At 39.2% G+C, this 14,611-nt stretch overlaps 1 protein-coding gene across 1 annotated transcript in view; it reads left to right on the plus strand.

The window, feature by feature from the left end:
* Nucleotides 1-13,441, plus strand: part of tnr (tenascin R (restrictin, janusin)) — a 161,753-nt gene extending 148,312 nt beyond the window's left edge. The window contains exons 28-31 of the mRNA XM_034137721.1: nucleotides 605-701; nucleotides 5,055-5,216; nucleotides 5,820-5,983; nucleotides 9,838-13,441. Of these exons, the coding sequence (XP_033993612.1) occupies nucleotides 605-701; nucleotides 5,055-5,216; nucleotides 5,820-5,983; nucleotides 9,838-9,960 (546 nt within the window). The 3' untranslated portion in view covers nucleotides 9,961-13,441. The remainder of the gene's footprint in view (nucleotides 1-604; nucleotides 702-5,054; nucleotides 5,217-5,819; nucleotides 5,984-9,837) is intronic.
* The last annotated feature ends 1,170 nt before the right edge of the window (nucleotides 13,442-14,611 follow it).

Below are 14,611 nucleotides of genomic sequence, written 5' to 3' on the forward strand. Positions count from 1 at the left end.
TGACTACACAGCACTGACTTATCTTGTCTGAACATTTAAAGGGGACCTATCATGCAAAATGCACTTTTGTACGTCTTTTATACATGAATATGTGTCCCCGGTGTTCCAGGGAACTCACCAAGTGTCAGAAAACACAACCCTCTCTATTTTCCTCCGTACCCAAATCTCTAAAAAAGGGGCTGCAACGGATCTGATAAAAACTGATCCAGATTTGAACACTGTCCTGACGTCAGGACAGTGTTCAAATGGGCCAACTCCACCAACTCCAACTCCACCAATCAGGAGGAGACAGCCACGGCCATTGCCGTTCGAAAGCGCTGGAGATGCTGTAGTACATATGCCAGGCCTGTAGATGGTGCTGTTCTCACTGAATCAGCCCTTGCAAAAACAGAGCTAAGAAATGCCAAATTGAGCAAAATGAGGCATGGCTAAAATGCATGATCTGTTTGGTATTTTGAAAAAAACAAGTATAAATATGCCTTATATAGGTATGGTCCTATACTATATTATTCAAATATAGCATGATAGGTCCACTTTAAGTTGCATGTCTATTTGTAAATTGTATTTTTCTGATCTTGTCACATTGTTATATTTTGGTGTTCAGGTTTTCCAGCGTCGTCAGAACGGACTCACAGACTTTTCCAGGAAGTGGAGTGACTATCGGGTTGGCTTCGGAAACCTGGAGGATGAATTCTGGCTCGGTAAGAGTCTTAATCTCAGATAATTAATCGAGAGAGAGTCCCAGGGAGTACTTTCAAATACAAAGATTATCCACCCATCATGTCCACTTTATGTGGTCTGGCATAACTATAGCTTATCTTGCTGGATAAGATAGACATGATGATGATGCTGGAACACAGGTGTATTGTGGAATGAAGGTAATAAGGTCAAGTATGCTACTGCCTGATTCAAGTTTCAAGTATCTACATTTTCTGGGCTGCAGGCTGATATTAAGACGTTTTGTAAAAGCGTTATTACCATCTTTATCTGCACACCGTCTCCATGACTGAAATGGATTTAATCAATAGAGGGTGGCAGCTTTCAATTGGTTCCATTGATACATCTATTGTAAGGAGGAAGAGATGTTTCCCATACCTTGTCTGGGCGGTATAGCCATTTTTGTTGGATTCTTCCCTCTCACCGCATCCACTACAAACTCCTGGTCCCCCCTTCCCCCCCTCCAAACTGTAAAGCGACTTTGAGACTTGAAAAGCGCTATATAAATTCAATTGATTATTATTATTATTATCTGAAGACGGAGAACCCTGCAGCTGGACTTTTTTTCTCGTCCTGCTCATCTCATCTTTCAGTTCTTTACTTCACAAAGTCTGTCCGACTCATTACTGGATTCACTGAAAGCTCGTCTCTCCCTGAAATGAGTTGGAAAATTGTTTTAGCGTCTGTTTGATTCAAAGACAAAACAACAGAACACTGTTTTGATGAACTACTGAATATATTTCCCCCTCCCCCTTAAAATTTCATTAGAAAACAATAATTATATTCATTAGAAAATGTGCAAATGAGTCATGTTTGTTCATGGGCCAGATTTGGTGTTATTGTTTTGGTGCAGATGATTAAAGGAAAGTATTACATGAATATTTCATTAAGTGAATCAGAACCTTGAGAAGAATCTGTTCTGAACTTTTTGATTAGAGGAATTGAATAACACTGGGGGGAAATGGGATGGCATTGCATTATCAGCACATTATCACAGAGGGAAGGCTGTTACTCTGCAGCTGACACATATTGGATCATAACACAAGATAGTTTGTGGCACGCTGTAGTCCATTAGTGACTAAACACACTGTTATAGGTGAAAGCGAAAGAGATTTCAGATCCAACCCATCATAATCAGGAGCTGACAAAATAATGCAATCTGCTTCAAAGGCATTTCTTCCAGAGTGTCAGATTATTTGTCTCACTGATTATTTTTTTAAAGCTGTTTGCGTTGTTATGAGGTGAATTGAATAATAATGCCAGCTGGTCTGGACCACAGGGACGGTGTTCAAAGGTAACTCTTTTTTATCACAACAGAGAAAGGATTGCTGTCTGCTGGTATAAATTAATCATTTGTTTCTGTATTTCAATGAGGAATATGGAGGGCATTATGCACTGAAGCACAGGAAGCAGGATGAAAAATATTCTACAAACATGTTTGTGCGCCAAACAGAATAGGAATCCCTCCCAAGTGCACACTGCGCAGTATAAAGCAAAGATAGTGACGGCAGTGTTCAGAAGTCTCTAACCTGAAGGCATCATGTTGCAGCATCATGGCACAGATTTCACATCTTGCAGATTTATATTGCCTTTGTCCCTACAATAAAATTCATAGCAAATGTGGTTCAGTGCCTCCAAATATTACTTCTGACCCATTTCCACTTCAGCTGAATCAGCAATAATCTGCCCTCTCACCACTTCTGGAGGTATGCTAGTCAAGGGCAGCTCCTTCAATCTCTAAGGTCCCTCTTTACTTTTCATAAGTGCCTCCTAGGTTGCACTTCCCGCGTCCTTCTTCTTCTTTCACTTGTACTGTACTCTGTTCTCTCAGTGCATAAAAGCATCTTAATGTTACCTCAGGGTGTGGAGCATCAAGAGCCGCTCTGTGAAAGCTTCTCCTCGTGATTACAGATAACAAGCCAGCAGGGATCACAGCAGCCTCAGAGTACGGCACACATTGAGCCCCAGCCTGTCGTATGAAACCGACCTGGGAGTTTGTTAAGCTCGAGCTCTGTTAGCAGGGAACTACAAGATTGTTTCAAAAAGGAGGAAAATAATCAGAATCAGGTTTATTACCAGGTAAGTTGACACGTACGAGGAATTTGACTTGATGTTATGGTGCATACATAAAAGTTAAAAAAAAGAACAAAAACACATATAGAGAACTGGAAAGTGTTACTAATAGTATTTAACTGTGTTTAAGGACTGACAATGAATATTCTAAATTATTCATATAAGGTATATTTGAATGGTTAAAAGAAGACATTTCTCCTATCAGGACTAGAATTTGCAGTGCATTTTTAGCAGTGACATTTCAAGAAGGGTCCACTAACGTTCCCTATAGAAAGTAAATGGTGTTATCACAGATGGTCACTGCACTGTGAAACTATGTGTCCTTCACTCTTCTTTCTACAGAGTTGGTCGCTGCCATAGCCCGTGGAGAGCTATTATTGTGAACATTTAGTTAATCACCACCCCCACACACAGAGCAGTAATATATCAGACGGTATGGAACCATAAACATGGATATTAAATCCACTCAGACTGAAAAGAAGAGGCGCTTAACTGGTCAGCAGTAAAGAATATGAAAATGAAGCTTTCATTATTATCTGATGCACTTTAACAAACGGACGTTTTTATTGCTGCTTTAGGGCGATCTATTCTCCCTACTCACTGACCTCGGCCAGTTTTAGCGCTGAACACAAAGTCAGCTTGATGATGTTTAAACAGAGAGAAACCGGGGAAGCTGCAGTATGTGATCATTATCCCATACTCTTTCTTTTTTTAATCCCCCGCCCGCCGCTCCTGTGTAAGTGAGAGAGAAAGGCTGGTAATAAAATGTGACGAGACGGTAATATTGGTAGTATAATAAGGCAAGAGTGCAATAGTGTGTCAAAATGTATTTTTTAATCGCTGCAGTTTGAAATAGAGCAGTCTGATCCCATAAAACTGTTGGAGGAGAAAACTGTAAAAAAATGATGGCTGCTATATTAATTGCTGATAATACAGTGATATAATATAATGGAAATTAGAGATGACTGAGAATTAAACGCAATTTTATTGTAACTATTGCTTTCACCTTAAATGCCTCTGGTTTGTTCCATATTAACAAACCATCTTTCCATTGATGTATTACAGCAGACTTAGTTTCCCTCCTCTCTTGCATTTCCACTTCCTACTCCTTATCAGCAATGGAGGATTTTCTTCTAATTATCCCAGGGTGGAAAAAGAAGAAGTGTGTGATGCCTCTGCTGGAGGTTAAGCAGGGAAATAGACTCTTTCCAAATGGGTGCTTGTTGTAATCTGATGGTGGAGGCAGTACCAATCTCTCAGGTCGGTGTGGGGTCTTATCGCCTGTCAGGGTTCAAACGAGCCTCATGTCTGCTACCTTGGAGATAGAGAGCAAAGCCGCAAATCTCACGATTTTGCTGCATGTGGCATTTGAAGGGGGGCCGGTGGTGGCAGTGTCCACGGCTCTCGGAAAATGTCAATCTTACTCTTCAGTCGAAGCAGCTGACAAAGACACCGGCCAGAGTTCTTATCAGGACTCAAAGCTTTAAGTGGGAACAAACCGTCCGATTTAGTATACGTACATGGTACATTCATTACATTCAGTACATCACAGAAATCAATATTACATTATTTGTGAAATGGTTTAACAACCTCTCTGATCAATATTCTTATGAATAACAGGTTGTCTTAAACATTTGAAATATAAGAAGGGATATTTCACATTTTCCTCTGTGTTCACTTTATTATGATGTATTTAGAATATTTATTTATATAAAATTTGTTCAAACTCCAGAAATGTTTTGGTACCCAGAATAGAAAGGTTTATTCCAATGCTTAAAGGGTTGGCTACCTTTGCAGGATGTCAGTTGAAGTTTATTTTAGATTTATGCCTTAAACAATGTTTTATAAATAGCTGTGTCTTGTTAGCCTGTATCGGCTGGGCATATTATTTATGTATGACACAATAATAATGTGAATCAATCAATTACAAATACTGTCATATTGTCAATCCATATTGTAATTGTACTATTCTTATTTACATTTAGTATCTATGCATGTCTGTCTGTGTTGACAGTTATTTTGTGTTTCTCCTAAGGATCTATTGTTGGACAGGGGCAAATGCTGTAAAGATTGTAATTTGTGTTTTGAATATACAATTGTTGGGCCAATTGAGTCATGTGTGTCGCTTCAAAATAAGGTTAAATAGGAGGCTCGCTTTTTTAGGGTTCCCTGTGGATTTCTTTCAATCACTATATGAACGTAATGACTTCCATATCCGTGTGAGGGTGATAACTTTCAATAAAGTGTGTTTTGTTTCTCCACAGGTCTAGACAACATCCAGAAGATTGCTGGTCAGGGCCGCTATGAGCTGAGAATTGACATGAAGGACGGACAGGAGTCAGTCTACGCCAACTATGACAAATTCTCCCTTGGAGACGCGAGAAACCTCTACAAGCTCAGAATAGGAGAGTACAACGGCACCGCTGGTACGTGGTGGAATACATCATTGTAAAAACGATTGGATTGAATGTGTTTAAGTTCACGTACATCATGATTTTGCACTGTGATCAACCTTAGAAATGACCTGTAATGACATCAACATCAAAGCTCTATGTGATATGGAGCTGTTTATGTCAAATAACTCTACTATACTTATATATATATCAAAATGTGTGCTGTTTCCAACCTTTAAGTGAAAATACTCTTCCATCCCTACTCTGCCATCTGCTATTTTCTCTCCTCACTCCTTTCCCCTCCATCGTTTTTCTTCTCCCTTATGTCTGAAACCTGCCTCAGCACTCCTCCACATTTCCACTGAAGTCCTCGCTCTCCATGCATCTCTCAACATGACCATATGCCAGAATCACCCGTCACCCTCTCATGTTTATAATTATATTTCTCTCTGCCTTAGTAAATTGAGAGTGCCTGTAGCAGGATTTATTTCCTCTCATGTCTCTCCCGTTCCTCTCCTGCCTGCCTGGTCGTTTATGTCTCCTCATCACGCCGTTATTCACCGCAGCCATATGCAAATGCAGCATACGCGGAGGTTTAACGGTCTCACTCTTTCTCTCTCTTTCCTCTGATCCCAGGTGACTCTCTGAGCTATCACCAGGGCCGGCCCTTCTCCACAAAAGACAGAGACAACGACATCGCCGTCACTAACTGTGCCTTGTCTTACAAAGGAGCCTGGTGGTACAAGAACTGCCACCGGGCCAACCTCAACGGCAAATACGGCGAGTCCAGACACAGTCAGGTCAGTCATCCCGTAAAGACGTGATAAATAATAGAGCAAGAAGTTAATCTATTATGCAAAATACACTTTTTCATGTCTTTTATACATAAATATGTGTCCCCTCTGTGTGAAGAGATTCTGAACGTTTCAGGAAAAAAGATTTGTTCTCTTTTTGTCCTTTGATCCATTTATATAAAAACCTGTCTGAAAAAGAGCAGATCCGATTTTGGCCACTTTGTGATGTCATAATGTTTTTTTGGCTTCTGTAACCATTAGCCAAAAACCAACCAAGGTAACCCCCCCCCCACCCCCCACCTTATCACCTGAATCTCCTCCTAGAGCACCATAGTGTTCTTTTTAACCAAATATCTCTCAGAGGGGCGTGGGGAGTGGCTCCTTATTTTCATCTAAAGTAACAGACACAGAATCAGCTCTTTTGAAACAGGGCTGAAACAGAGGGGTTTATGGGATGCTACAATGGGTGATCTGTTTGGTATTTCGAGCCAAACACTTCAGAGACATGTTTTGTATGTAACTGAGAACTATAATATATTGATGAAAAACAGTATAATAGGGGAACTTTAAGTCAAAAACTGATTTTGTGGTGAAAAGGGTTTGTTGATCCAATTTACAAAAAGACCCCTCCCAATTTGTTGGACTGTGTCGAGGGTGGATACAAGACGAGGATTGATTAACAGCATGGCGAAGTAGACAGCTGCCCCAGAACTCCAGGTGTAGCTTGGTGTAAACTCATTTGTGCTAATTAAATTGAAATTCTGTTTGGGAATATGCAGCACCGAAGCACATTAATGTGACATGATAAGGGCCTGGAGGTGGTGGAGCTTTATTACCCAAACTTGTGGTCCAGGTTCAAGGAAAGTGGCGGCACCTATCATCGTTATTTGAGTTTTGAGCTTTCATATTCATGAATACATGCAGGTTCCTTTAATAACCACACAGGGCATCTGAGGCCAGGGTGTATTTTAGTTTAAAAAACGGTACAGAATTAGAGGAATTGAGGAACTTCTCCATTTCGAAAGTAGTTTAGAAAAATGCTGACTTCAATTTCTGAGGATTATTCCAAGCAAGTTGAACTGGATACAGTTTCTGGAAATACACATTCCTGTTAAATGTTTTAAATGTGTTTCCACATGCCTTCGAGCTCCACAAATGTTCTATTTAAGTTTTTTGGTGTAAGCAAGTACGTTTTTCATCTTTTAAAGAACAGTATCAGAAAGCACTCTACGAGACTACAAATTATTACATTTAAATAAGTGTGTCTTCAGATGCTTTTTAAACGCGTCAACAGAGGCTGCAGTCCACATATTCAGAGACACTTTTTTAATGATATGAACCGGCACATTCAAGGTTTGACAGCATAAAAATCAGATGGTGTCACTAACACTGAGCACATTACGCACAAAACGTAAAACTATCTGCACTGCTCCAAGACAGGCACTGTATTGTGGCATTTACAAAATTCACATAGACATTTACGGCAGTGTGATTGAAAGGATAACATAATTAAATGTAAAGGGCTAATAATAAATGTAATTACATGAGATTTGCTGTAGACATGCATCTCAATACTCAGTTACACTGATTGGCCTGAATGAGGAGCTGTAATGAATGGTCAAAAAATAAAAAGGCTAACACTGTCACAGCAATTTTGATTAAACTCAGGGAGACTCATTTTGATTGAGCAGAAGATTCTGTTTCATCTGGTTGGCTCTTATCCAAACACTCATACCAGTGAGAACATACAGTGTATTGTTTTTGAGAGTCAGCTGTTGGAGGTTAATGCTTTGATTCAGACATTCTAATTAAAAAGATGTTTAAGGAGTAGAACATGGGATATATTGTCAGAAATATTTGTCACTAGAAACTGAAATAAAATCACACCATTTAAAATATGTTATTAAACTTGTATAATTATGGAAAATTAATGGCATTATTTAAATTTAAATGTCGTAGTTTGGAACCTAATTCTCTGTTTATTGTCATATCATACACACAACTACGGTGTAGTATGTTATGTTGAAAAACTTGGGTCACAGGTTCCTCAACAAAGCAATTACAAGACATACATTTGTTTTTTTTAAACAACAATAAAAACAGTGCCAGCTCAGGCATGAAGTAGTCAGAGTAGTAGGGAGATATTACATGATGGTCCTCAAGAGGAAATAGTTCAAATAAAAACACCAGAACATTTAATTTAGGGACAGTTTACAATTCATAAAAGGTGATGTAAGAGTTTAATCAACTAAAAAATAGGTTCATTTAGTGTCACAAACTACATTCAAATTAGTTTTGTAAGGAAATGTATTAGAATATTTAAATACAAATAAAATCAATTCAAAATGATCAAGTGACCCCATGAATGCTAATATAGACTTGAAGAAATGTTTAAAAAAGGGCAGCATACAGTATTCAAATGATAGAACCATGTGAGGGAAACAAACTACATGCACACCTGTGATCACACTGAGGCTCCCTCTGTGTGATGTGGCAGTGAGAGTTGAGTGCTTGTCCGTTTCCTTTTGACGAGTGTGTGATGTGGCTCTCTCTCAGCTCAGTGCTGTAATGGCTGGACAAAGAGAGCGAGGTGTTGTGTGAAGCTGTGATTAGGCTGAACTACAAAGCCCCGGAGCACCACTGCTTCTCCCTCGGCGCTCTGGCCCGCCGTCTTTGTTGTGTGATGACATGAAATGAGAGCAGGTAGGAGCAGAGATGGACAGGCATAAAGACACGCAAGGACAAAGTGCCTCTCAGTGTAGAGCTGCAAATTGGAAGGTTTGGAGGTGGTGGATTAGCGGGGATGGAGTGAGACTATAATTACATTGAATTCATGCTAGTGCTAGCTCTTAAGTAAGGATTTGTGCTTTCCTTCAGACACTTTTCTGAGTATGTTACATTTCCTCCTTCCTTTTTATTGAACATTTTCTGTCATTTCCCCTCAGCTTAAATGTCACCTGTTATGCAAAATCCACTTTTTCTTGTCTTTTATACAGAAACATGTGTCCCCTCTGTGTAAAGAGTTTCTGAACGTTTCAGGAGAAAAGATTCACTCACTTTTTGTCCTGATCCATTTAAAAACCTGTCTGAAAATGAGCTGATCAGATTTTGGCCACTTTATGATGTCATAACGATTTTTTGGCTTGTGTCCATTAGCCAATAACCAACCAAGGTAACCCCCCCCCCCCACACCTTATCACCTGAATCTCCTCCTAGAGCACCATTTTGTTCTATTTAACCAAATATCTCAGAGAATCAGCACTTTGCAGTGGCTTAGTCTGTAGGGACTTGGTCTTGGAACCGAAGGGTCGCCGGTTCACGTCCCGATCGGACCAAAAAAAGTGAGCTGGTAGCTGGAGAGGTGCCAGTTCACCTCCAAGGCCACTGCCGAGGTGCCCTTGAGCAAGGCACCTAACCTCGAAACTGCTCCCTTGGCGCCGGGTACCTGGCAGCCTCTCTGCTCTGCCACCTCTCCTATCTGCATGTGGTTGTGTGTGTGCATGTATATCCTCTGTGTTTGTGCATGTATATCCTCCCCTGTGTGTGTAATGTGTGTTAACACAACAGAGTGGGGAAAGAAATTTCCCTGTAAGGGATTAATAAAGTGTAACTTCTTCTTCTTCTTCTTCTTCTTCTTCTTCTTCTTCTTCTTCTTCTTCTTCTTTGGAAACAGGGCTGAAACAGAGGGGTTTATGGGATGCTACAATGGTCTGTTTGGTATTTTGAGCCAAACACTTCAGAGACATGTTTTGTATATAACTGAGACCTATAATATATTGATGAAAAAGAGTATAATAGGGGACGTTTAAACACCCTGTTGATTGACTCTGCTTCTGAAACCCCTCCTGTCACTCTTACAGGGCATTAACTGGTACCACTGGAAAGGCCATGAGTTCTCTATTCCTGCCGTGGAGATGAAGATGAGGCCGTTCAACTTCCGCAGCATCAGCAGCAAGAGGAGGCGGTCCGCCCCTGGATTGTAAACAAAGCCACCCGGCCCAGAGTCACAGATAAACGCAGGTCGGAGGCTGTTCACTGATGAGTTTCTGCTATCTGTGTGTCTCACTGATGATCGTTGTAACGCCTTTTAGTGAGGCTGCAAAGAAAAAGAAAGGGTTATGACAAAAAGATACTAATATTTTATTAATCTTCTGTTGTAAAATAATAAAAACCCATTATTAATAATATATAACCAACATGCAGAAACTGTTTCTAACCATCGATGAGAACACGACATAGCAGATAACGAAACAATGACCGAGCTCCGTTTATCTCTCTTTAGCCGTCGCTCCCTGCTGTACTTCTACTCAGATGAAAGAAGACGCTGTATGTAATTTATTAAATACTTTGAATGACAATGGTTCGAATTTGCTGTAAAAAAAAAATGGAAAGGCAAACCAAGAAGCTTTTTTTGTTTCCTTTAATGCTGTGATTTGCCTTTCCCTGGGATAGAAATGTGCTCAGAAATGCCCTCAAGACTGCAAGAGCTAACGTTATTTTAACCGAAATAATAACACTTTTAACAAAAAAAACATAATGTATATGCCCTTAAAACCCTTAACTGTAAGATAAATATATTTTTATAACTAATATTGTGGCAAAATCCATCTATTTAGTATGATTTGATGCCTTGGTATTGGAGCCTATATTAAGTTAATGAATAATAAAAGAAATAAGAGATGAAATTAACTTTAAAAAACCAAACCTCCAGACTCCTCGTTCACAAAGCCGTGCACCAGCAACAGCTTCATTACCACCTGTTTTATTGATCATATTCCTCTGTGTTACTGTTACCACAGTATCATTTGTGTTCATTATTAAAGCAGAAAGAAACTCTTTATTATTTTTGGTAGCCACACTGAGACAGTATGTGCACTGCGAGTGGGAACACAGCAAAGCTATTGTTCATTCAGCTAAATTATTTCTTCAGTCGTCCGTGGGCTTTTAAAATATTATTTCCTGGAATTTATTTTCAAACAACAAACGCTTAATATCTGTGCCCCCCCCCCCCCTTCTGTATACGCAGTGATTGCTTGCAGAGAGGTGTAACCAAAGATCTGCATAATAGAGCTTCAACCCGCAGCTTGGAAAGATGCCAGTCAGTTTTGTCACCAAAGTCACTGAAGCAGCATTTTCCCGCATTAATAGATTCTCACTTTTCAGGGACTTTTATGGTAATCGTGTCCCCTGGCGTTGTGCGTTTATGCAATGTGAACACTAAATTCTATGCAAAAGAAAGTCAGGGTGGGCATAGTGCGAGTTTTTCGCCCGGCCTCTCCCCCACTGTACACTGAAATGAACCCGACAAAGGAGGCAGCACAGAGGGTGGAGAGGAGCCAACTCTTTCTTCTCTGCCGTTCTTAACTAGCTCGCTATTGAAGCTCCCCGGTGAAACAAGAACATCAGCAAACATGACAGAGAATGTTTCTTTTAGTGGGGGCGGGCGTAATCTGCAGCATGCCCACCGAGCATTTTGTTTTTTATTCAGCGTTCACACTGTCGCGCACAGCGTTCAGAGCCAGTGAGTTTAGTTGACTGCTGTTTTCTGGAAACAGAACTTGTTTTAGTTTCCCGCCTCCTCTGTTGGAGGGGAAATGATCTCTGTGGAGTTTGAAGTCAAATCAAAGAAATGGCTAAATCTCCTCTCTGGCTTCAAACAAATAAATAAATGTTTTTATTTTACAATTCAATCGATTGAAAACGAATTCTACCATCCCTGCAAGCAACATCTTGTCTCATATATTCAATATTTCCAGCTGGAGATCTCATTCTTATGTACTCCTGTCAGTTTCTTTATTTCTTTTTTCTTTTGAGCAAACCAGGAAATCTGGCTTGTATTATACGACTGTGTACATTTTCATTTGTGTTGTTTTTTTTCCTTTATTAGACTTGAAAACAATGGTGACTCTCCCCTCTATAAACTACTAATATACTCATGTAGATATGGAGATGAAGATAATGTGACTTTTGATGTGTTCCCCTTTAGATGCAAACTAATTCAGAAACATTTCCCCTTTAACCGTTATATTTTGAACCGTTGTTGTGTTCGAGGGCAGATGGAGACCAATGCATGTTGACTGGATGCAATCAAGAGCCTGATGGTAAATAACAAATGTCATAGCAATATGTTTGTGTCTGTAGTTTCTTTGCTGAACTGGGTAAAAGGCGCCCTTGAAATAGTTTGTAATGTAAAATATGTTGATAACATAATATGGATTTATCAGGCCTCTAAACTGTTGTGAAAAACAGTCAAATTGCCCTTCAAGGGTCAAATAAAAACCAGCATAACCTAACATATAATTTTAACAAACTGTTTCAACATGTGACCTTTCCCAGTCTGATTTATGTCTCTGTGTCAAAGTGACTGTTTCAGAGCCTCTCATGCACTCCATCTCTTTCTGTGATTTATAGTAGCGTAGGGAATTCTCCGTGTACTTATTTCATTAACTACTTAGATGAAGTTTGCCTCAGTGCATTTTTGAACAAAAGGTCACGAAGCTTTGCAGAAAAGGAACTGAATGTTATTAGTATTGTGGGGGATTTTACTCATGGCAAAATATAAGGTGCTCTTAAATCTTTCTAAGAGGAATGCTGATATGCTATAATATTGTTTGTTTTCAAATGTTTCCAATCATTCAATCAATTGAACCATGTTTGTCAATCAATGAGAAAAAATAAGTCACGTTGTCTTGCTTAAAACAAGCTTCTGTCCCGTCTTTCATTTCAAGTTAATTATTTATGAAGCTTTTAGGAAAACAAAACTATTGAAATTGAGCAAATGCAACCCTTGTGTAATGAAAAAAAAAACATGCTTGAAATTCCATAGACTAAAGAGCTTGAATATTTTCTTGATATGATGATGACAGTCCGTCTAACATTAAGACCAAATAATTTGTTTTACTCATTTCAAGCCAACTACAGTATTATTATTTTTTAAATGGAGGGAAATGGTTTGAAAATAGATAACCTTCTCCGTTATTTAAACATAAAACTTAGTATCACACTGTATTACTATTTATTTATACTGAGCCTCCTACAGAACAGGAAACATGTTCCCCTTATTTATTTAACTTATTTTCCAATGTCTCTGTTACTGATGCAACATTGTGAAAAACGATTTAATCTAATAATGACAAATGATCCTCGAAGATATCAAAAAGAAAATGTGATATTTGGGTTTGATTTAAAAGGTCAATTAACTGATCAAAACACCACGTTTGTTGACGTTTCCAATATGAGCCAGAAACTCAAACTGCATTCATTTGAAATCTTGCCATGAAATGTAAATGTTGAAAATGCGTTGTTGACTGTTGAGAAGCTTATATATGCTGAAACTAAGGATTTGTTGTTGAATAACCTTGGATATTACTGTCAAATGTAGCTCTAGTTTGACTTAAACATGTACTATATAGTTCCTTTTTTAATACATTTTCTACATATTAATAAAATATTCAAATAGTCTGATACAGTGTCATTTGTTTCTTTTTTGGTGTGTGTGTTCACTTCATGCTGTGTGTGTTGTGTGTGTGTGTGTGTGTTGTGTGTGTGTGTGTGTGTGTGTGTGTTGTGGTGTGTGTGTGTGTGTGTGTGTGTGTGTGTGTGTGTGTGTGTGTGTGTGTGTGTGTGTGTGTGTGTGTGTGTGTGTGTGTGTGGTGTGTGTGTGTGTGTGTGTGTGTGTGTGCACTACATGTGGTTGTATGTAAGATGTGTGTGTTTTCACTTTGTACTGTTGTATGTTAGATGTGTGTGTGTTCACTTCATGCTGTTGTATGTGAGATGTGTGTGTGTTCACTTCAGTCTGTTGTATGTAAGATGTGTGCGTGTTCACTTCATGCTGTTGTATGTTAGATGTGTGTGTGTTCACTTCATGCTGTTGTATGTTAGATGTGTGTGTGTTCACTACATGTTGTTGTATGTTAGATGTGTGTGTGTTCACTATATGCTGTTGTATGTAAGATGATGTGTGTGTGTTCACTTCAGGCTGTTGTATGTTAGATGTGTGTGTGTTCACTTCATGCTGTTGTATGTAAGATGTGTGTGTGTTCACTACATGTTGTTGTATGTTAGATGTGTGTGTGTTCACTTCATGCTGTTGTATGTTAGATGTGTGTGTGTTCACTTCATGCTGTTGTATGTTAGATGTGTGTGTGTTCACTTCATGCTGTTGTATGTTAGATGTGTGTGTGTTCACTTCATGCTGTTGTATGTTAGATGTGTGTGTGTTCACTACATGTTGTTGTATGTTAGATGTGTGTGTGTTCACTTCATGCTGTTGTATGTTAGATGTGTGTGTGTTCACTTCATGCTGTTGTATGTTAGATGTGTGTGTGTTCACTACATGTTGTTGTATGTTAGATGTGTGTGTGTTCACTATATGCTGTTGTATGTAAGATGATGTGTGTGTGTTCACTTCAGGCTGTTGTATGTTAGATGTGTGTGTGTTCACTTCAGTCTGTTGTATGTTAGATGTGTGTGTGTTCACTTCAGGCTGTTGTATGTTAGATGTGTGTGTGTTCACTACATGCTGTTGTATGTTAGATGTGTGTGTGTTCACTTCAGGCTGTTGTATGTTAGATGTGTGTGTGTTCACTACATGCTGTTGTATGTTAGATGTGTGTGTGTTCACTACATGCT

This window comes from Trematomus bernacchii, unplaced genomic scaffold (assembly GCF_902827165.1).
Source record: "Trematomus bernacchii unplaced genomic scaffold, fTreBer1.1, whole genome shotgun sequence".
In the NCBI taxonomy this organism is placed as follows: Eukaryota; Metazoa; Chordata; class Actinopteri; order Perciformes; family Nototheniidae; genus Trematomus; species Trematomus bernacchii.